This window comes from Lampetra fluviatilis, chromosome 8 (genome assembly GCF_964198595.1).
Source record: "Lampetra fluviatilis chromosome 8, kcLamFluv1.1, whole genome shotgun sequence".
Taxonomy (NCBI): domain Eukaryota; kingdom Metazoa; phylum Chordata; class Hyperoartia; order Petromyzontiformes; family Petromyzontidae; genus Lampetra; species Lampetra fluviatilis.
Genome location: NC_136282.1, coordinates 13,707,170 through 13,731,254, shown reverse-complemented (window position 1 = coordinate 13,731,254; position 24,085 = coordinate 13,707,170). Strand labels below are relative to the sequence as shown.

General features: G+C 45.7%; 1 protein-coding gene across 8 annotated transcripts in view; it reads left to right on the top strand.

The window, feature by feature from the left end:
• LOC144933913 (diacylglycerol kinase zeta-like) overlaps positions 1-24,085 on the top strand; it is a 236,031-nt gene that overhangs the window by 144,634 nt on the left and 67,312 nt on the right. For all 8 annotated transcript variants that reach the window (XM_078859216.1, XM_078859221.1, XM_078859215.1 and 5 more), the window contains 7 exons: positions 2,401-2,479; positions 8,436-8,491; positions 9,503-9,565; positions 11,638-11,711; positions 16,414-16,525; positions 18,178-18,377; positions 20,376-20,476. In XM_078859216.1, coding sequence (XP_078715342.1) covers positions 2,401-2,479; positions 8,436-8,491; positions 9,503-9,565; positions 11,638-11,711; positions 16,414-16,525; positions 18,178-18,377; positions 20,376-20,476 — 685 coding nt within the window. The remainder of the gene's footprint in view (positions 1-2,400; positions 2,480-8,435; positions 8,492-9,502; positions 9,566-11,637; positions 11,712-16,413; positions 16,526-18,177; positions 18,378-20,375; positions 20,477-24,085) is intronic.

The following is a 24,085-nucleotide window of genomic DNA, read 5'->3' as shown; positions in this document are numbered from 1 at the left end:
GAAGCGTGAAACCACAACATTTACAATTTGAGTACGGCGTTTCGCTGGTAATTGCATCCAGCATCATCGGGCAATTCGCCAGAATGGTGAGGCTCTGCTGTGTCTCCCGTTCTTATATAGAGCAGCAGCAGGGTGACGTGGTCGCGAAAGCCTACTTGTTAAACTGAATAAGTAATGCTTGCAAAAACCATAGGGCCTCCTCCATTAAGCCCCTTACGCAGCTTCGTGGAAGTGGTCTACGGAAATTTGTAGATAATTTAAAAGAAACAAGGTTGTTGCTTGTTTTTCAAGTGCCGAATGTTCCACCGGTTTTCCAAATCTCATTTCCGGTAATTCTATTCTGTTTATGCGCTTGGCAGCAATATGTTCATGAACTCGATGTCAATGTCAAGGTCTGCTGGCCATGACGAGCAGGCTCCAGGAGATAGAGTTCGTGTCGTTTTGCTATTTCCTCTTCATTTGAAGGAGCACAGACTACAGTGGTTCACTATACAGTCCATAGGATATGTTGCATGGCCACAATCGCACTGCTGTGGCTTGTCTTTCATGCATCTCTATCTTTGTATCTTTGTGTCTCTATAGGTTTACAATATGGTCTATAGGTTGGGTTACATGACCACAATCGCACTGCTGTGGCTTGTCTTTTATGTATCTCTATGTGTCTCTATGTATCTTTGTGTGTCTCTATGTATCTCTGTGTCTCTATGTATCTCTATGTGTCTCTATGTATCTCTATGTGTCTCTATGTATCTCTATGTGTCTCTATGTATCTCTATGTGTCTCTATGTATCTCTATGTGTCTCTATGTATCTCTATGTGTCTCTATGTATCTCTATGTGTCTCTATGTATCTCTATGTGTCTCTATGTATCTCTATGTGTCTCTATGTATCTCTATGTGTCTCTATGTATCTTTGTGTGTCTCTATGTATCTCTGTGTCTCTATGTATCTCTATGTGTCTCTATGTATCTCTATGTGTCTCTATGTATCTCTATGTGTCTCTATGTATCTCTATGTGTCTCTATGTATCTCTCCGTGTCTCTGGGTTTATACTCTTTGGTTCTTTCGGTAAAGTCACGTATGTGTCTGTATGTGTCTGTATGCAATAAAATAAAAATATATCACCACGTTTTGTGTTGCGCCCGAAACGTCGTGATCTATTTTTATTTTATTTTCTACCCACGTGACTTTACCGAAATAACCAAAGAGTATGGATTCCTGCAGTCACAAAAGCTTCAAATCTTTGGGTTTACTTATACGGTCCGTAGTTTTGGGTTGCATGGCTGCATGGAAGTAGTGGAATACGCTTTCCTGAAGGAAGGAATAAGCAATATATGAGGAATGGCATTAGTTTATTTCTTTGCTGACTCTGTCCACCCACCGTCATGGTGTAATTTGTTATCCTGAGTTAAACTGCCGCGTGCGCCTATCAATCTGGGTAATAGTAAGATGCACAATAATTAAGTTATCGATTTTTTATTGTAATTAACCTTTTGAAATGGCCCCATAGCAAAGGCATTAAATTGATGATAAGAATAGTCCACAACTCAGATCGGTCTGCGATGTTCCACAGGGCTGCGTGTGTGCGTCGGAAAGTTTTACGTTGCACATTTCTCTTTTTTGCCGGCTCGTTTCCGTTGTTGCAATGTTTACAGTTCGTTTAAATTCGTGAGGTGGAATCTTATATAGAAGAATTTATTTTAGGAGCTTTACATGTTTTGTAATATTTTACGGTGCATTTGATGCGTTGCAGACGTATTTGTGTAACCGTCGTTACGACGTTATGAATGCAAAAAGTTCGCCAAAGTGCATTACAGTCACTTTACTTAGGCATTACATTATTCGGTAATGGTGCTGCTTCTACTGCGTTGGCAGTGATGCACAAACACAATCAGCAACAACAAACGCAACGCATTCGTCAATAACGCTATCGTACAAAGAAAGAAGTGTACAGTAGACAATATTTTGGGAATGGCCCATCTTCACGGCACATAGAGGATGTGACGATGGTACGTTGCCACAAATTTACCCGATTTCTTTTTGTCTTTTCTTTTGAAGTCCACAGTGTTATTGAAAAAGGTGTTTGAGTGTTATGGTTACCCAGGTAATAAACATTCCGTGCACACTGTGTCCTATTTATGTTTAGCCTGCTGGCGTATACCACTTACATCGGTTGCATTTGCAGATACGCCGTATAATTTTAACAATCTAAAGCAGCCGTATAAAAAAAAGACATATTCATGCTCTTAATAACAACAACAACAACAAAATACGACAATAATTTGATACCAAATTTAATGATATCGGCTATGAAAATTAACAAAAATCATTTGGCCATTCCAAAGAGGTTTTGCTCTGTGAAGTTTCACCGGCTTGCGCGCTGTGTTTTCTCTTTCCGCAGCTTCCCCTGGACGTGTTCAACAACTACTTCAGCCTGGGCTTCGATGCGCACGTTACTCTGGAGTTCCACGAGTCGCGGGGTGAGCTGAGATTACTTTTAACTTTTAAGGGAGCCATGAGGCTACATATTGCTCCGGCTGGTCAATTTACCTCCGTCCTTCTGTCCAAATGCGTCACATATTTCACAGAAAAACTCCCAAAGACATAAACCAGTTTCTTAGGAACTTAACACACATCTTGCCAGGACTAATGCCCAGATCTGTAAGGTTTTTTGGCCAAATTTGCAGTAAAATACTTTTTTTTATCCGTTTTTATGTTAACATTATGCTGCTTAGCAGTGTGATTGCCACGATTCGTTGCGGCAATTTTCAGGGCAATTGTTGCCAGCAATCGTCACCAGCAAAGTATTTACCATGAGAAACAACAGCAACTTGGTATGGCAGTGGCATAGAGTGCCAGAGTTACATTGAGCCAATGAAAACGGTTTTTTGAAAAGTGTGCTTGATGAACAATATTTTTTTGTGCAGAGCCACGGCACGCCACTTGGGGAGTCACGTGACGTCCATCTGTAATCTGATGGGATACTCCCATGCCAGTTTTCCACGAGGTGGAGCAGCAATGATATTTGCCCAGATATGGAAAATATATATTTTCTGCAATGCTTATACCGATTATTTAAAAGTAATGGTGCTTAATTTTTTTGGTTTAATTTATAATATTAAATGGTGTTGTAATGGTGGCCGGTGAAGATTACCCTAAATTTTGCCCCAGCGCATTGTTGGCCTCAACCGACACGGCGGGAAGGCCTCTTCCACACCGCCGTCGCACGCACGTAACCCTGGTGGTGTTTGTTTTTACGTGCGCGCTCGGTGGTGTCGTCCTTAGCGCTACGCTGCGCTACGAACCCGGCAACCCGAGGTCCGATTCTCGCTCACGGCCAACACCAGCGACGATTATCTGAACCGGTCTTCGGGCTCCCCTAGGTCCACTCGGCCTCAAATGAGTAGCTGGTGCGGTGTGAAAATATCACCACAAGGAATACAAAGGCGGACGGGCGTAGTGCTGGCCTCCCACCCCCTTGTGTGCCGTGCCGCCCTTCATAGGTGCTCGTTAACAGCACTTGCCCCAACAGTCTGTTAAGGCTATATGGGGATCTTTGTCTTTTATGTGTTATTAATTTCCTTGGATTGCCCGAACAACAGGGGAATTCTTCCTTCATGCATTGGAAGCCCTTACACTGGCAATGAAGCAGCCTCTGTAGAATTCCACAGCCTTGTTTGCATTGTGCTAACAATAGCCCTGCAGGGTTTATATGTTACAATTCATACTTTCGGATGTCTGTTAATCCAGTGCTGCATGAAGGCCTTCCTACGCAAGTGTTGGTCAAGGCGGATGTTTTGACCACACTTCACCAAACTGGATAGTGTGTGAGGGGGTGGCGGGTGGACAGGACTCGTTCGGGAATCCCTCGTCGCTGATGTGCGAGTTTTGAACTCGGGTTATCAGGTTCACAGCGCGGTGTGCTAATCGCAGCTCCCGCAACTCCACCGCTTCACCCGCAAGTTAGCAAATGGAGAAGTCAACTGCACAAATATGGACCTGGCATTAACAGATGTGCACGAACCTGACTGGCGATTACTTTTCGAGGGCATCTGCGAAAGTGAATTGTGGTCGCTGAAGCACATATCTACGAAATTGAACGGCGGTCGCTTTCTTAGACGTCCATGAAAATTATTCGTGAATTACGGTGACCTCTGTGAACGCGAGCATAGTTGCGTGTCGACGGAAGATGGAGCGTTTTCTTTTTAAATCCTTTATATTAAGTTCACTTGCTTGCTTGCTTGCGCGCTTACAACTGTGCAAATCTTTCGGTCGTTTTTTAACCCACTTCCCGTGATCCAATTGAGCTGACATTTTGCACACAGACTCGTTGTGCGTGACAATTTATTTTCGTGAAAAAATGTTTCCAAAATTTTCCACTTTTTAGGAAAAAACATTTTCATATTTAATTTAAAATACCAATGTGATAAAAATGAAACTCTTACTCAAGAAAAACAGAAATGAATAATAAAATAAAACCGATGCCACGCATATAAAGGATTTATAGTGAAAAACTTTGTTTTTACAGGTTGATTTTTTTACCACCTCCTCCTCGTCGCGGTGACCCCGCTCGCGAAACCCACTGGCCCTGTGTCTCCAAGAGAGGGCGCACACCCACCGCCCGCGAGTGTGACATCCACATTCGGCTCTGCTGTTGTTGTTATTATTTTCACAACGCATTTGCGGCACGTGTGCCGGGTAATAATAATATAATAATAATATACAACTCTTCATCGCATCCAGGATACCGTAAGCTGTCAAAGGTTATGATTTCCTCTCGGTTACAAATATTCCTTAGGCCTCGCCCTGAACTTCATTGTTCCGGCAACGGCGCAGCCGGGGGAGGAAAACAAATAAGGCGGCGGGCGCACACAATCCGAGCGAATAAAAGGGCTGCGTGATCCGTACGCGATCCTCCGAAATCTAAATTACATTTGAAGGAGCACATAATCAGCTTAGAGGGAATCGATCTGGGTTGTAAGGACCCTCTCCTGAACCTCGATTGAGCCCCTTTGTACCTCGGGGATTGGAGACCCCTACGTCAGGCCCCAGACGTTCCCCCCGCCCCACTCTGAGGGGCCCTGGCCCCAAAGTAAGGTCACGGTGGGTGTGCAGCAGCGGCTTCTAAGCTAAAAACGATACACATTTGTTTTCTTTTACCAGGTAAGGCCCACTGAGCTATATTTAGCTCTTTTTCAGAAGCGACCTGGACGCAAATGATAGCTCAACGAAATTTATAGCAGCCAAATACTGTGAATAGACGTTGATCCTAAATGTGGGGGGGTCGGGGTGGACCGGGAGGACCCGGAGAAAAATCGACGTAACCACGGAGAGAGACATGCAAACTCCAAATATACAGGCCTCAGGGTTGGGATCAAACCAACTGCTTCCTGCATACCAGGCAAAGGAGATAACACCTCGCCACTGGGGTTCGCCATTGTCCCTCGGCTAAAGAGAGGGCCTTGAATCAATATTGATCGCCCAATCGCGGTGTCGCCCCTTTGATATTGAAATATGAAAGTGATATCGGTTGAGCGGTGTCTTTATCTCATTCCTGTGGCGTCGTATTTTAACGCGCCATTAGTGTCGGGCCAAGTCGCTGACATTTATCATTACGCGTTCGGAACAGTTATCTTAGCAATGCTTAAGTTAATGTTGCATCACAGCCCGGGTGCAGTGTATGATATTGCAGCAATATATTGTATTTTTTTATGCTGATCTTAGCAGTTTGCTTGCTCCATGGTCTTAATGGATTGTTTTTGTGCGAGCTTCGAAAAAGAAGCAAAGCAAAGTGGAAAACAAGCGTGCGGTGTGTTATCAGGGGTGCGGAGATGTTCGATGTTTGATTACGCATCTATTGATGTGCTCGTAACCACTGTGTGTATGGTATTGTGTGTGCGCGTGGAGTACAAGAAGCAAGTAGATGTTCTCTCTAGCGGGTGGGAAACCAACGTTGGCCAAGACGGTGACCAAATGTCCCGACGTTTACAACGCGCATGCTCGTACATGTACACCTGGAGTTTAATATCAGAATCTTAATTTATCCTGAAGAAATACGATGAGCTATGAAGCTTTTTTTCCACAGATGTCCAGTAGGGGCAGTACAAAAAGTTACAACAACAAACAAAATATTTCAGATTATTTCAGTTGGATTTGTCTAGGGCTGACCTCCAGAAAATATTTCCCGCAGGGTCATGTTAGTTGGAGGTTGGTGGAGTGGGGGGAGCACCAAATAGCCCAGAAAATATGTATTTACAAATGAAGCCCTGGTGTGCACACCTAACCCTGACTAGTCTGGCGAAACGCAGAGAAGGGCACACTGCCAAATATGGGCCACACACCGTCTAACGAGTGAGTGTTGCATTAATTACGGGGGTCTCACCATCTCACGAGTGAGTGTTGTATTAATTGCGGAGGTCACACCGTCTCACGAGTGAGTGTTGTATTAATTGTGGAGATGACACCGTCTCACGAGTGAGTGTTGTATTAATTTTGGAGGTCACACCATGTCACGAGTGAGTGTTGTATTAATTGCGGGGGTCATACCATCGCACGAGTGAGTGTTGTATTAATTGCGGGGGTCACACCATCGCACGAGTGAGTGTTGTATTAATTGCGGGGGTCATACCGTCGCACGAGTGAGTGTTGTATATATTGCGGAGGTCACACCGTCTCGCGAGTGAGTGTTGTATTAATTGCGTATACATACAGCGTGTGGGCAAAATCTTACTTCAGTGCTCCTCCAGCCAGGGTCAAGCCAGGCCCCACGGATGCCTCCGCTATAGGTGCTGCGTGTTTAAAGGCGCATTTGCTTGCGTTTCGGCCTTCCACTGCCAATATAAGTGTAGCCTATTCTTTTTTTGCAGAGCGTGCACTCCGTTTTGTTGGTGGCGCTGTCAGCCCAACAGCTGGAGAGCAACGACTTCAACAAAAAAAAAGTGCCATGGCCGAGGGAAATTACAAATCTGATTTGTAATGGCGTACGTCGGAGCAATAAGTTTCTGTGTCATCTCACCATATCATGCGTGTCTTGGCCCTGTCGTCTTAACATCAATCCAAGCGACTCAGTCACCCGGCCTCATGTGCGGTCAATTCTATTTAGTTATTTATTTCCTACTACCAGCCTAAGAGAGTTTGTTTGGTTCTTTTTTTGTCCGGTGGAGGTGGTAGGTTGACTCAGGGGGTTTATATCAAAGCACTGAACCAGCACTTTTTTATTTACTTGGGTTTATCACCGTTTGTTCACTCGGGTCACCTGAGATAAAAAACAGATTCTCTCCTGTGTAGTGAGTCTCTCAACGACCACACACCGAATATATATTACAATTCTTCTGTAATTTCACGAAAATTTGTCAATCCCATTTCCAAAGAAATTAAATGGCAGCATTCTGTAGGGATCCATTGTACAATAGATCCCTACAGAATACTGGGTGAAGGTTTGTGACATCCCCTCAGGGTCATTCCTCGCAGTGATCTGTGGCTTCAGCTGGCACGATGGGGCTTACAAAATGTCACATTGATTTTCAAGAGATGCTAATGTGGTCCTACATGGTATCAACTGTGGAACAACTATATAGGGTCTGGCGGAAGGAAGGAAGTGATGGCGAAATGTTGGTGACATCAAGGGCACTGGCCACAATACCCTTGACCTTGACATCAAATGAGTGATTACGAGCAAAACATTTAACGTGATTGGTCAAAAAAAAAAATCCAACATTTTTTTCCAAGCCATTATTTTATTAAACATACAAATACACAGCACATTCCCATCGCATAACCAGAGAAAGATGGAAACAAACACAAGAACGTACATTCAAAGAAAATTGTGTGGTCTGTGCAAATGTTGGATTAACACGGAGATGGCGAGTGCATGAGTGAGGAGTGTCCGGGTGGTAAGGGGAGCAGGTCCATTGTGAATGGTACGATAAAATGTAGCAAGTTGATCAAATAACAATATCCTAAGGATTATTTAATACAACAGTATATATAGTGTTTTGGCATTAAGACACTGCGTGAAAACGTGTCTGTGCATAATGTGGGAACTCACCGAATCCCCCCCCTCCCCGTCCTCGCGCGATTGAATAATTCACACGATTGTCACATCGCAAAAAAATATCGAGGAATGAGATACCACGTCGTGGCACTTGCGCCGCGATAGGTCTCAGCGGCCGTAACGCCGCGTTAATAATCACAGGCAGAGATCAACGGAGGCAAAGCTTCTACAGCACCCAGGTCATGTTTGGGACAGGCCCCATTGATTTGGTTTTCCATGCGCGCTCGTATTCTTTACGAGACATTTAGATTCTGACAACGTCAAGCCCCCGCAATGTACGTTTGTCCCTTGTGCTGCACGGTTCGACCTGTGGATATGGGCCGTGTGTGGGTGGCTTCTGCCGTGGCGTTTACCTTTGCACCTGTTTCCTCTTCTCGTTTCAGAAGCGAATCCTGAAAAGTTTAACAGCAGGTTTCGAAATAAAATGTTCTACGCTGGTGTGAGTATTTCAATTTTTTCAATTGCAAAATTCTCTGAAATTGATCTACTGAGAGATTATACTACGATTTTGTATGATGGCTACGCTGTGTGAACAAAATATTGTCAGTCTCCCAAAACGCTGGTCTAATGTTTTCTAGAAAGTTTTTATTTTGTATCATTGAAGTCCTGTCATAAATTACAACCATTTATCAAGCCACGACTGCATCAAGGTCTCCCCATGTCGCGTCGGTCAACGGGTTTGCTTGACCATACCTCACCACGCTGGTCAGTGTGGGCTAGTGAAGGTGGTTTCCAGGACCGGTTGCAATATTACTCGCCACTGATGTTAGGCATGGCTGGGAATTAAACGCAAACTGAGGTTGCGGATTCATGGCTCTGTAAGCAAACTGCTGCACGAACGCTCCAACCCTGTGTTTATTTTATGAATCTTCATTTGTTTTCATCCCGTAATGAGTTCATCACAGATCTTCATTGTTACCAACAAAAAATTTAGGAGGAAACAGACACTTCTCATGATGCAGATTCTGCAATGTTCATACCTCATAGGATTTCAAAAGAAAAGTAACTTTTTTGCTCCAAATAAGAACATCGATAATGACTGTGTAAAATCTTCAGGAGACATTTTACTACTGTACAGTGTATCTTGACATTTTTTTTGGTAATAGTAAACAGATGTCGTTTTAACCGTGTCCAGTTGAGCAGAAAATACAATCATGGGTACATTTTCATGAGGCGGCGATTTGGTTTTAGAAGCAAAGGCAGGGCAGAATTAAAAGCAATTATTGTTCCTGTCCACTTGATCTTGCAACAAAGGTTGCATTTGTGACCCTTGAGGTCTTCCGTCCGAGGTGATTTTATGGCTGGGTAGGTTTTGTGTCCAAATGTATTTAATTTTACATTATTTATCCTCGAACATTTACAGTGCTTCGATGGAATTTCGCTCCCCAGCGGTGAGCGTGTTATTCGTGCCGTCGTCTTATTTTTTGTTGTTTGTTCCCGGGGTTTCCAGGCTGCCTTCTCTGACTTTCTGCAGAGGAGTTCAAAGGACCTGGCGAAGCACGTCAAGGTCGTGGTAAGGCTGCCAAAAGCCGCTTATCGGTGCAGACCGTCGTGCGGATGCCACGCTTCGCTGGTGGACATCATTTTTTTTATTTAGTCACTCGTTTGATTTCTTTATTGTAGATTTTTTTTCCGTATTTCTACGCTTCCCACCCACCGTCACACACTGCCACTTCTCTTCCTTTTAGCCAAATCATCCGCCAGAACTCACGGAGGAGATTCGGAGCCACGATTGTTACAATGTGCTTCCCCACGATAACGGGAGGGTTTCACGGGCCTTTGCAGCGAGGAAGTTCAAAGGTTCATATTAAAACAATAAAAGGGAAATACATGTATTGTATGCTCTAAGTAAAATGTGGTGTTGTTTCATAATGGCATCCATTAAGTTCTTTCATATAAAATGTGGACAGTATGCATATATGCTTCGTAGGTATTCTCTTCAAACAGAGGGCTATTCTGTTCAGTGAGCTCTCAACTAGTTTTAAATGTCGTCAGTTGGTAGTTTCCACAAGGCCAGGGTTTTCAAACGCCAGCATTTGTGACCCGCGTGGAGAGCCTTCCCGTGTTTACCAATCTTATCCTTTCATATGCAAATTATCTCGGTAATTGGGTGAAAGCGGCTGCATGGTGTAGATTTTTTTTATTCACTTGGAATATGCATTGCAATCATCGCCGCCTACTACGAAAACCTGCCAGTACTCCGATTTAAAAAGGGTCATGAGACCCGGTGAGGCTTTCCTGGGTAAACAAGCGTAATAAATATAAAAAGTGAGTCACGAGGACTGGCTTTTGGTGGAAACCCTGCGCTCAGCTTACGCAGCGTGTGAGCAAGGGAGGCCACATCAGTGGATGCAGATATTCATAGCAGCGGGAATTCTAGTCTGAGCGGCGCCAAGATGGGTGGGCCTGCACTTGATAAACAAACATTCACTGTCAAGCAATTGTGTTGAATGTTAAGTAATACCTGGGAACCCACGGAATGAACTTGCATCCAAAGACTGCGCAGGACCCACAGACATGCATAGGACCCGTAAACTTTCACCGGACTCCACAGGTATGCATCGGACCCATTGGCTTGTGCACATGAGCCAGCAGTAACTGAATGAAAGGGGAACTCTAGGGGGAGGGGGTTCTAAGGTGGGAGGTGCGTTTCCACTGTGCACTCTACTTGTAGTCCTGTCTGAAATGCTCGCATGATGCAGGGCCGAGGCACTTTGCCTCAACACGAACACTTGAAGGAACATTGTTTTGTCTCATCCATGCCAGCTCCCTTAGCCGTGCATCAGCGGGGTGTGTTGCTGGGTTACGGTGTACCCATTGACTTGATACAATAAAAAAAAATCTATTTGTAACATCTGATAAAAAGGAATTAACTCAGGAAGATGCACAGCAGACACTTAAAAGCCGTTGCCAAGGCTACAACCGATGGCAATTTTATGAAAAATGCTTTATTTTACTAGTTATTTTTTACGTTACTAAATGTTTGGCAATAAACAATTAATATCATCTTTTTGGTCACACGAGTCATTGCGAGCCACTGCTAATACCCAGCATGCAGTTGCTTTTGCAATGTTTTGCTCATTTTGTTTCGCTGTGTTTAACTACAGAGGAGTAGCTGTATCACCCAGGTTGATAATTCGATAGTGAGAAAAGAGACAACAGAATTGGACTACGTTGGGAATTTGTGGAATGATAAGTTTTGAATTAGCAATGCTTGTAAAATGTGTTGTTGTCGTAAAGACCGTGCATTGAATGAACCGGCGGTGGCGCTTGCAGCAAATAAAAACAAATATGACCTTAAACATTAACCGTCTTAACGGAAATTAAAATATATATATAAGCAAAGCTGAAAATATATGACAACTGGAAAAAAACAAGACATTCCACTCGTAGGGTGCTAAAAAAATATTTTCCTAAAATTGTATTCGCGTCAAATGTGTGGAATAATAACGCGATGTTCGAAATTCACTTCATAAAAGAAAATAAACGTTTTGTCGGCAGCGCCATTTCCGCACGGTGCAGGATTTGAATGCAGTTTTTTTATTAACTGCTTGGAGAGTAATCTCGCCCTGTTGTACATTGCAGTGTGACGGAATGGATTTGACGCCAAAAATCCAGGAACTCAAGTTTCAGTGCATCGTTTTTCTCAACATTCCGAGGTCAGTTGCGTGAGGCAAGATCGTCGCTTGATCTCAACAGTGCCGTGCAAACGAAACGGGCCCAGCGCGATCTCTAAGTGTGAAACACGATGCTTTGTTCGATCGGGCAAAGTCGAATGTTACACTTGTTGAATCGTGCCTGTGAATATACATTATTTAGGATCTGTACAAATGCAGTGGTTGTGTTACTCTTTGGCTGATGGAGCAAACACAGTGGTGCAAATGATAATCCCAAAATAAAAACCTGTATCAATACCCCTATGGAGGCTGTAAAAGTGGAACGAAAAATTTATTGTGACAATTTATCTAATCGCTTTATGTGCCACGTATTATTTACATCTAGCGGTCTCCCAGGGTTTTATCAGAACAGCAGCTGTACCTCTTCTGGTTCTTTCGGTAAAGTCACGTAGAAGGGAAGTAATAAAATAATAAAAATAAAACATAATAAAATAATTCTCACGACGTTTCAGACGCTGTCTCCCCGACAGACCTGTTCTTCACCTGAGGACGGCTGCTTGCGTTGTGGCCGAAACGTCGTGAGAATTATTTTATTATGTTTTGTTTTTATTATTTTATTACTTCCCTTCTACGTGACTTTACCGAAAGAAACAAGAAGATGAATCCCTGCAGTCACGAAAGCTTTAAATCGAAATTTAGCAGCTGTACCGTTAGAAAACAGCATAGGGTGACCGCCATTCAGTCCGATTGACGCGACCGTCTCTCTCAATCGTTGAGTTGGAGTAACAGCTGATTGGCCTCAAAGGCCAATCCTGGGCTGGTGTGAAATGCTGCGACCCACCTGGAGTTTATGGGAGCAATAGCAATGCTATTGGCAAATTGCAAAAATCTTGGGTGACCTCCCTTACCAGCTCGGTGACAAGTCCACTCTCTCATGATCCATCGCTTGCCGGGAAGTGACAGCCGACCTCTCCGGGGAGCCAAACTTGTGCGGTTGTAAAATGTTGTGGCTGCCCCTTCTGTTGGCAACAGGCTATCATTAGTTCGTGCCCTCGGGGGGGGGGGGTGGGCAGGGGCGGGGAGGGGAGGGGGGCTCTCTCAGTGAAAATCAGAAGTCATGCAATGGGGGGGGGGGGGGCTTAACAAGGTGAACCGGCACATGGCAGCCGCGTGCTAGAAGCTCTGTGTGTTCCTCAGTCAAGCCCCCGAGGAGGAGGAGGAGATGATGCTGGACATCCTCCCAAGTTGCTGTTCGTTTGACAATGCTTTAGAATGTTGTTGCGTGTGTGTTTTTTTCTCTCTGTTCGCCACGACGGCGTGTCGCGCGCACTCCTTTCCTGCCCGCATCCGCACAGTCTTTGGTAGCCGGGGACGTGTCTGCGGTTGCGCACATCCCCACGCATCCCCCCAGGATCTTTGTTACGTCCGCCTCCTTGTTGACGATGTTATTGAAAGCTTAATTTATTCATTTAATCAATGGCCTTTACTATTATTAGGATGCGGGAGATGGTAGTGGTTGGTTTTCCACATTAATTGGGTTTAATTATTCATAAAATCATAATTCACCGTGGAATACACTTCATCACACGGTTGTTTTTCTACTCGGCGTGTTAATATATAATGATCTTGATTGTGCGTGGCACACATCGATTTTATAGTGTGCTAATTGGCAGATGAATTTCGATTTATTTCACATTGACCAACTGGAGTCATGCATTGTTTGTGTGAACGTCACTCTTTGGAGCCGATAAAACATTCCTGAGTTGTATGTTTTAAAAAATATTTTGTGAATGCACCCACTGCGTCTGTACAGAGTACAAATCCAAATTGTATCGTGCAGCAGTTTAGTACAAAATTATAAAATTAGGGGAGTGGCATGTTGGGTAATTGTTCAGTGTTGTGGTGTACAAAATTCATTATCGTAAAATTACTTTGAGCAAAATTAACAACTTAATAATTCTAACGATTCCAAACTTTTCGCATCGTGATCGTAAATTGTATTATATTGTTATTGCACGCTGCAGGTAGATAAGGGGAAACATAAGACATTAGATGTGAGAACTCTGGTAATCGGTGCACGAAATTCGAATCTTGGGATGCTTGTAGTGCCCCGGCACAATTAATGTTCCAAAATTGGCTATGAAATTTGGATGCATGAGCGGTTTTAATTTGACACGGGAGAAATACGAGATCTGCTTCTACCGAGAGAGCATCCAGCGCTGCTCATAAGAGGTGAAGCCGGGGCCTCCCGTTGTGCTACTCGGTAATCAGCTGGTAGCCAACATTCAAGCCAGCCTGTGCCACCATAACTGCCCCCCTTAAAAAGCCATAATGGGTCTGTAATCACCGTGGGGTTATGAGGCGGCTGATGCAGCCTTGCATTTAATGGCGGGACCTACAAGGCCGACAGCCACAAGGCTGAGGTCAAAAGCCACTAGGCCAAGGAAGAGGTCAAGGCCGGGAGCCTTTAGGTATAGGCCTTTGTCAAGGCCGGTGCCTCTTAAGCGATGTCCTCTGACCGAGACATTGTCCTTGAGCCAGCGTCAAGGCCTAGCAACAGGCCTTGGACTGGTTCAGTCGTAGGCTTTGGACCAGGCCTAGGCTTAGGACTGGCCTTGAGGACACCAGACTTGGCCGATATATCTGCGGTTCCTAGCCGAGCGTAAATTGTACCGTTTGCAATTGTGACTTTGCAAAAATTAGGCCACGATATCCTTGATTGGTGTCCACTGTTGAAATGCACCCCTCGGGACCGGGTAAGCTGCTTTACGGGCTGTTGGTGCAGTCGATATGAAATAAATGAAGACCGCACATTATAAAGGGTTAGAGATTTAATTATTTTTTTCTCCACCGCCTGTTGCCTTGAGGAGCCGATCAACTTTTACAAGTCACTGGGCACCAGTTCGGCCGTGCCAACTTTCGAAAAAATTATCGTCGATAATGAGTTTGGCAGAGCGAGCGATGGTGTGAGGGAAGTCGTAAAAATGACACGGTCCCCCCCCGCCGCCCCTGCAGAAGTGAAGCTAAATTATGCAAAATAGGAATTGGGATTGTTCATTATGCGTGTATTAACTGCCACGAGTAATTGCATTAAATTTAAATCAGGAAAATGGGGGCAGCAATCTCGTTTGGCTTTCTCCCTTGTCAAGGGTTAAAGAAAGCTGCGTTTTATTTGCACAGAAAATGCTTGAAAAACCTGCGGCCGCCCGTGTGACTTTCTGTTGGTTATTTATTACCTAGAGATCTGTACAATAATCACGTAATTTGTGCTAATGAATACTCCGAATCAAGGACACACTGTGCTTAACCTATGTCCACTAATGGATGATTAGGACTGCAGAGATATTCCGAAGGACCAGATGCCTGCAAATTATTGGCGCTGAATGGAGAATGTAGAAATGTACTGGTTCAGGGAGAGGAACACATACTCACAGCATTTCTCATTCTTAACACTGCCTTATGGGAACCACTGTGGCAAGATGTTAACTACCTCGCCTGGTATGCAGGAGATCGTGGGTCCGATCTCTTCTATGATGCCTGCTGTATATTTGGAGTTTGCGTGTCTCTCTCCCTGTGGTTGCGTGGATTTTTCTCCGGGTCCTCCGGTTTTCCCCTCCACATTTGGAAACATGCGTTGAGAGTATTTGTCTGCTATAAATTTCCACATGATAAGCCACTTCGTTGAGCTATCATTTGTGGCCACGTTGCTTCTGAAAAGTGGGTCTTACCTAGTAAAATAAAAAATATAGCTTTGTAACAAACATCGTTGGCTGACGTTTTGGGCAATGGCCCTTTTTCATAACAAAGATATTATAATTAGAGATTGCACTTTACACTGTGGTGCACCAGGAGGACTGTAAAATTTGAAAGAAGTTGACATTGTGTGGTTTTGAATTGTCATAAGCAGTTTTTTTATCGATAGACATCGTGTAGCGAACACACCATTTGAATTTGTAATTTCTTAAAATGTTTCTCGTGTTCGCAAGGTAGCGCAGTACACGGTGCAGTTTCCAATTATCAAGTCACTCATCGAAATGTCAGCTTATTGTACATTTATTTCAAAAAGCAGAGTAAATTATGACTGTGATAAAGTTTTGTTCTATATATATAATGTGTGTACGTACACAACTGCCAATACAGTCTCTGAATGTATTGTGTCATTATTGACTCACTTCTATATAAAATGTACACCTCTATGGGGCGTGTGTGTGTGTGTGTGCGCTGGAGTGATACAATTGGCTCGTGCGCGCAAAACTCTGATCCATTGTTGTATCGCAAGATTTTGAGAGATGGCGAAGGCTTCGGTAGGCCTACATTTAGCAGTGGATAAATCATGTCTGATGATGATATCTGTTGATTTAATACCATCATCGTCGACCACGATCTACAATCGTGGAACAGCCGCACTGAGATTTAACAAAGAAGCCACCAACACGTATCGTTAATGGCGTCGGTAGAAGGGGATGTGCTTCAACCATATGTCGAATCAGTCATCGATTAGTTTTGCCTCTTTACAACATCATGACACGGTCATTATACACGTTACCTCTTAAGGAGCACACAGCGTAATTGACGAAGGCGTTGAGTTGTTTTGTTCCTCGACCCTTGCGCACCGCCACCAGCGCCGCGCAATTTGCCTCGCGAAGTGTTTGAACGCGGGAGCGCCACTCTCGAACGTCTCAGCCGTGGCCAACCAAAGGATGACCGCCCCCCCCCTCCCCCCGCCACCTTGTGTGGACGACAGGTATTGTGCTGGCACAATGCCCTGGGGAACGCCCGGCGAGCACCACGACTTTGAACCGCAGAGGCACGACGATGGTTACATCGAGGTGATCGGCTTCACCATGACCTCCCTGGTACGACACCGCCGCCATCGCCGCCGACGCCGTCACTGCCGCCACCACCGCACACCTCTCCTTGTTTGAGCTCATTGCCTGACCCGTGCGGTCGTCTATAAAAATAACAACTTCTAATTTTTAATGAAGCTCCATTCTTATTGATGTATCTTCCTGTGACGCCACCGGGTGACTCATTGCTCGGCAGTATATGAAGCAGGAAAGAGGGCCCCTTCCCTAATTTGTACGAACCGCCACTTCGTTGAGCTGTCATTTGTGGCCAAGTCGCTTCTGAAAAATAGCTTCGTAGCTCCGCGGGCCTTACCTGGTAAAATAAAAAAATCGTTTAGTTTTAAAACTGCTGCGTTCGGTGGCTGGGCAAAAAGCGGTCAGTTCGCTTACCGCTGCACCGGTTGGCATCAACTTGGCAGCTTAATTTTCTCAGCTGCAAGGTAATGCAGCGGGACATTATCACCCAGGCTTGCCGCCCACTTTAGAGAGGGCGTCAGACAACAGCCGCCGTTCACAGGTGCAATTACGCGTCCCGTCTGCGGCCAGAATCTCAAAGTTAAAGATTGCCCTCAACTAAGTTGTGAAGAATATATCCGCGTCTCCATTGCAATGTGAATAATTTGGGTGTAAATATAGTCCATGAAAGTCGTTTTATTCACGTAGTAATTCTGTGGGGGAGGGGGGGGAGCAGTGGCACTGTGGTTAGCACACTACCTTCTGAACCTGCCTCACCTGAGTTCGATCCCCGGCCACGGCTAACATCAGAAGCGAGGGATATCTGAAACGGTCCCAGCCTGGCCCCCCACTGCCTCCCCCGCCCCCATTCACCAACCTGCCCTGACCAACGTGGGTTGAAGTATGGTCCAACAACCCCTCTGACCAACATTGCATGGTGATGCATAGCAGTGGCTTCACAGTAGGCTGTCACTTATTCATATGAATGATCCCACACGTGCACGTTGTGTTATTTCAAGCCTTTTGCTATTGACGCTGAGCTGCGCCCCCGCGCTGCCGCGGTCGAAGCCGTCCTCCAGCCGCTTTTTTGTTTTGTTTTCCGGTTCTCAAATTTATCGACAGCGATGGCAATCCAAAAACCCTTAGGGACGCTCACAGGTAGAAACAAATGTTAATTTGTACCGGTGTCGGTGGTCGTCTCATTGTCATCTGGCCGAGTAATGACGAGGGGACGAACAATTCAACTGCCGCCGTACTTCCGCGGAATGACAAGTTGTCAATGCATTTTAGGGGTGCGATTCGATAAAAAGAAACAAAGTAGTCCCTCAAGTGGCTGCGGTGAGTGACAATGCACCCATCGCATGCAACACGCACACATTGTAAAACAGAATTTCCCAAGCACAGTTTCAGTGCTTTTATTATCTGGAGCCGAAGAATCAATTTAAATCGATGAATCCCTGCATCCCTCCACCCCTATTTACATGCCCACGCGATCGTTTTCAAGGCGACATCCGATGGCCGAGTGCGGTGCTTCACAGCCGTACGTTTTCATCATGGTGGGCAGGCGAGCGGGGGATCTCCCATCTGTGAGCCTGACAATGACGAATCCCTCTTTTTAACGCTTTTATTTTTCCCTTCGGTGCGGACAAACGATAGCCCCTTTCACCTCCAACAACCTCCCCCCGGCTTTGCCGCACACCCTGCAGGCGGCGCTGCAGGTCGGAGGTCACGGCGAGAGGCTCCACCAGTGCAAGGAGGTGACGCTGACCACCTACAAGAGCATCCCCATGCAGGTGGACGGGGAGCCCTGCAGGCTTGCGCCATCCATCATCCACATCGCGCTGCGTAACAAGGCCAACATGGTGCAGAAGGCCAAGCGGCGCCCCTCCATGCCGCTCCTCAACGAGTGAGTGGCGCGGCCTCGGGCCGCGTCGCTTCGGCGCTGTCGCCCCGCCCGACGCGCGAATTATCTCGGGGACGGATTTTTCAGGTCATCGATTAGCGCGGTTCACATACGTACGGTGGGGAAGAAGTTCAACGTACGTACGTTGAGGTCATCGTGACCCAGCGCCCACCGTCAGCCCTTTCCTGATTACAATGGCAGTACCCGTTTGGTATAAGTTCGAGCGATGATGCCCCCTACTTGTGCTGCACGGGGACAGCTGCCACTATAGAGGGTCCCCTAGGCTAAATAAAACTGCGCTCTGATACATTTCTCTCCGTCACGGACGCAGAACAGGCATTATTATGCATGATTTTACAAAGGTTTTGTATTTTTAAGGAAATTAATCCACTTTATATTTTTATTGCTGTCTTCCGAGGGCACGAGGCCGCAAAGCGCGTCCCTGTAAAGGGTTAAATAAAGGCACTGGCACTGAGTGGCGATGTTCCCAATTTTTTTGATTAACAAACCTGACAACAGCGGTGAACCCCCCCCCGGTGAAGGTTCTAATGCAATTTGGTAATTTAACTGCCACGATAAAAAAAATAACCGTACGTAACCCAAGGCACGTGTACATTTGTGGCAGCGTGATTAATCACCCGTGATTTTGTGTGGCATGTTTTTGAACCCGTGACATTAGGCAAAATAATCAGGAACATTTTCCAGGGAACCGAAGCTTACCGGCAGACGTTTCGGCAAAGCGATCCAGCAACTACGTCGCATACATTGGAGCACTCATTGTGCTTTGAAGCTTAATTTGTCATTTTAACGCTGACATTTTATATTGCTTTATAACAAGGCCCTTTAATTAGGCTCGTTGTTGTCCTGCCACGTGCTCATTGGATGAATTAATCACGAGAAATTTTCAATACATCGCCAAGTACAGACGTATTTCTCGCACTGCTGCTCCGGCAGTCCCAAGTCAATTTTAGTTTTTGTTGTCTTTTTGGAACGGTTGACTTCCATTGAAGTATGCGAATTATTTATTCCCCTAACTATCCTTTGTGGCGCTGGGAGCGGCCACAATCGGTGTTGGGAAGATGCCGACTGTATGCTCAAACGTAATCCGAGAGATTATTTCTGTAATTGCCGTATTCACATGTGGAGCTTCCCGTTAAATATCGCACTCGCTACACTGCTGGATTGTACGATGGTAAGCGCAGCTGGCGTTAGAACAAGTTAAAGCTAAAGCTCACATGCAAAAATGTCTATGTATTGGCATGGAGAGGGGGTTGAGAATTGTGCTGTGTGTCTGTGAGAGTGTGTATGCGGGGAGTTGTGGCACAGTGGTTGGCGCACTGCGCTACCAACCCAGCGTTTGACCTGGGTTCTATATCCAGCCATGGCTAGCATCAGTGGCAAGTGGTATCTGAACCTATCCTCGGCCTCCCCTAAGTTGACTCGGCTTAAAATTAGTACTTGGTGCAATGTGTAAACATTATCACGGGAAGACAAAGGCACCTCGGCATGGGCATGCGGGCTTCAATAGATGCTGACAGCAGTAGTATGCATGCCTTGCTGTGTTTGTCGACGTTTATGCGTGTGCGACTCGAACAAAGAGGGAAGAAACTTACGGGTTTAGAATAGGATAAACAACTTGCAGGTTCAGAATCAGCACGAGCGTTGTAGAGGTTGTCAGGAAAAGGAGGTTGTGATGGTGGGGCCACGTGCACTACCCTGGGGGAGGGCAGCTCACCGAGACGGGCATCAGAGCGGCAGCCAGAGGGCAGCGATCAAGGAGGTGAGCTGAAGGCAACCGGTGGCCACGATGAGACTATAAGAGCTGCTCCTTGAAGGTCGGTCGGGTGTTTGACTTTGCGACAACCTGCGGGACCTCGGGAGAAGCGCGAAAGCGACGGCGCGGTGTTGTGGCATCAGCGTGCGCGTCGATCCTGCGCGCGCGCGATTAAATCCTCGTGCATTTTTCATCGTATTAATTTTCTTTTTTTCTTTTGTCCGCAGCCAGCAGTCGCTCCCGGAGCAGCTGCGCATCCGAGTGAGCCGCGTGAGCATGCACAACTACGAGGCGCTGTACTACGACAAGGAGAAGCTGCGGGAAGCCTGTGAGTCCCCCACGGTGTCACAGTTCATGGCCCGGCACGCAAGCGCTCCCATGGTGAAAAAAGCTTCGTCTCCAACTCTATACCCACTCTTGTCTCTCTGGCCCTCTGTAGGTTTATATGTGCACGCGGCAGAGCCATCGTCTGAAACGTCGCCTATTGTATATTTTTTTCCTTTGAAGGCCACGCACGGCGTTGTTGACGAACGTGTGTTGAGGTTTTTTGTTGTCATTTGTGCATTGTGCGCCGCTGCCAACGCAGTATTGCCATATCGTTTGTTCACTGCGTAGCGCTGTATTTCAAATGTGGCGAAATAACAAGGTTTCAACAAGTGTATATCGCGGTTTAGGAACACACGTTCAGTGCAATGAAAGAGAGAAGACTCGACTCTGGAAGCGAGTTGCACCCCCACGTTCATGATAACGCTTCGATTCGCAATTGGGAGACATGTTGTCGTGAGCTTTTACATAATTGCTCCTCTTGTAAGCTTATGCAAATTCCACTTGAAATCATTGGTTTCCATAGTTAAGTGGCTGCGAGAAGTCATTTTGTGAGCGGACGAAAAAGCAGCACTTGTTTGTGGTTTTTTTCTTCTTAGTTTTTTTACGGCATCTCTTCCCTTTGCCATCTATTGTAAGTTTGCCTCTCGCCTTTAACTCGGTGGCTTCACGTGGCAGACGCAGGTGCGCTGAGGACCGGTCCTCCTTCGCTTGACGATTTCCAAGTATGCCTTTGCGGGTTATTAGCGATTTTCCAAACATGGGTTTTGTCGGAACAGTGGGTGAAAGTGCAGAGATTGTGGATGATGGGGGCGAGCTTTTGAAGGCTGATTAAAAACAAAGAAAAACATGCGGACAAGCCAAGCGCATGATTAATTGCTGAATTTATGATCTGAATTTATGATCTGTAACAAAAACAAAAAAAACCCCGACCTGCAATGAAGACGTCAAGAAGCTTTGGAAACTGAGGAAGACATTAAGTCGCGCATCGTTAAAAATTTGCACTCGCCTGCCCGCGAAAAGCCCTTGGTGCTTTTCTGCACCCATTGGAAACGCTTCATCGTTTGAGAGGACTTATGCCCTTCACTAGAACCATCTGGTGATGTTTAAGCGTGTAAGATGGTATATAATGTACACACAGTCCTCATGCGGATGCTACCACGGTGGTGTAATAGTTGGCACACTGGACTTGCAGTTCAGAGGGTTGCCGGTTCGATTCCACCTTCTTGCGCGTCAGTCGAAACAAATAAAATGTGTTTCTTAAATCCTCTCACCACTGTCGACCCAGTAGCACAAATGGTGCGCCTCAGTCAGTCGATGCGGTGGGGTAAAATGTAGGTACTTCCTCGTCTTCCGAGACGTCTCTCTGGCTTGGAAGAGTAGGCCGAATATCCTCGAGAGGGGGGGGAGGCCCCTTCGCCAGCGGTGGCATTGAGCGAGCGCTTGCATGGTTGCACCCTTGCCTCCCTATTACGTTCCCAGGTGCAGCGTTTGGAACAGTTTATTCAATAAATCCGTGGCATGTCAAATCAATGCAATATTAGTTGCTTTAATTGTTAGCGAGTGGGAAATGGTGGAATCCAATGCATCGGATCTTTTTATTGATGTATTACGCGCGCAAGTGCCACAAATTACTCCCATCTCGTCGTTATATTTCACAACGGGGGTGGGGGGGGGGAAATGATTGGGGTTCTGGAGACAAATTCGGCGTGTGCATTTTATTTTTATTTTTTTAATTGCATCCCATTGGAATTCATTAAGTGTTAGAATCTTGTCCATGGGAATTTCAGGTCTATGGAGAATGCACGGGCAAAAGCAGTTTTTTTTTGTTTGCGCCAGCTGCTATTGTATGCAGACAATTATAATGTGGATTCTTTTTTTTTTACTCTTTTAGCAATGGAGCGCAACCCACAAATTGCATTTCTTTTACAGCTCAGACTGCTCGCCGGGGTGCGCGACCTCCCGTAGCTTAGTCCCCGTCGTCTCGTTATTACGAGTCTTGTTGGACAGAATGTAAGCCAGCGAACGGCTTTGCATTCGGGAAAGGCTCGCGGAGAAAATTGCGGGAGCGTTGTGTACATTACGGGCGCTTGATCACAGGAAAAGTAGAACATTGCCTTCACACGGACTTAACCTGCCTTAGACAAAGGGGGCTTATTTGCAGACGTTCGCGCAGGGGTAATCTGATGAAATATTTTACACGGTCGCTGGCTGCCATGAAAACCACGGCGAGCGTGAAGATTCTTTTTTGAACACGTTTAAGGAGGAGTTGGCCGGGCGGCTCGGGGCTCCAAGCGCTGAGCCGGCGCCGCTGAGGTCCTGGGTTTGAATTCAGGCAACCGCCTTCAATTAAACTTAATTAAACATAGCTGGAAACTGGGCAAATTAAGTGCAGAACCGCATTAACTGTGATGGTATATTTCTTGCCATTGGTGACCGGCCTGGGGCCATCAACTCACTGGTTTGATTGTCACTCGACGAGCTTGACGAACATATGCGGGGCAGGGTGGGACCAGAGGTCACCGCAAGGCATCTCGAAGGTAGCTCCCCGATACCCACTTTCCGTGGGCCGTTCTCACGCACGAAAAGCTTTGCGGCGCCAGATGAGAGATCCGAATGGCTTCCTTGGCTCGCGACTACACAGTTGTTGTTGCGGCTCATTCTTCGGATGACATGAAATGAGGGGTGCCGCGGGTGGCGTCTCATTCGAATTAAATCCGTCGCCCGAGCGGGTTGCATCTGTCTTTATCTCAAAAGAGCAAAGCGGCGTCATTGAGATCGGCACATTTTGACCATCGTCACGCACCAATGATTGATGGCCACGGTAAGAGCGGCTTCCTGTTGACGTGGAGCACGATGAGCGGGGTCAGACGACGCTACATTTTTAAGCGACGGTAAAAGTTTTGTGCCGACGTCACCAGTAATGTGTGACCTCTGTCATTTGCACGTTTTTGTGTTAAATACGTTTTATTAGCGCCAGCTATTAAAACCCTTGCACAACAAACGCCAGACTTTTTCCTGCCATTTCAATGAAGTGGAAAGTGTGAATCTGCGGTGCTTGCAGTAGCGGGGGTCTGGGAAGCCGAGTTACATTAATGGATCTCAGTGATTGATAGATGGAGCACGGCTAGATATATCTTTGATTGTAATGTTTAGTGTGCTGCCAACTTGTGCGCAGAATAAAAATAGTGATGATTAACTATGAATGAGCTTGCAGCTTTTGGGCAAAAAACAAACAAACAATTGGATGCGTTTTAAAATTATATAAGATTTAGGAGAGTGAATTATTGATAACTCTTATTAATTGGCAGCTGCTGCTATTTTCATTGACCGAACCACACAGGCCATTAACTCACGGGTAGAATTTCTGACATGTTGCCGAATTATTTGACTGACTTACTTTCCATACTAATGTTTTTTTTTCTGTTCAGTTGTCCGATATGGCATTATCTCGACAGATATGTTTGATTCAATAGTAATTGCTTTTATAATGAGGCATATTATTTTTGGGAGTTACCATGCATATTTCATGGAGTGATATTTTTTTCCGAGACAGAAATTCCCTTGGCTGACTAATTGCCCCTAATCTGGGTCCTCCTCGTGTTTTATTCGC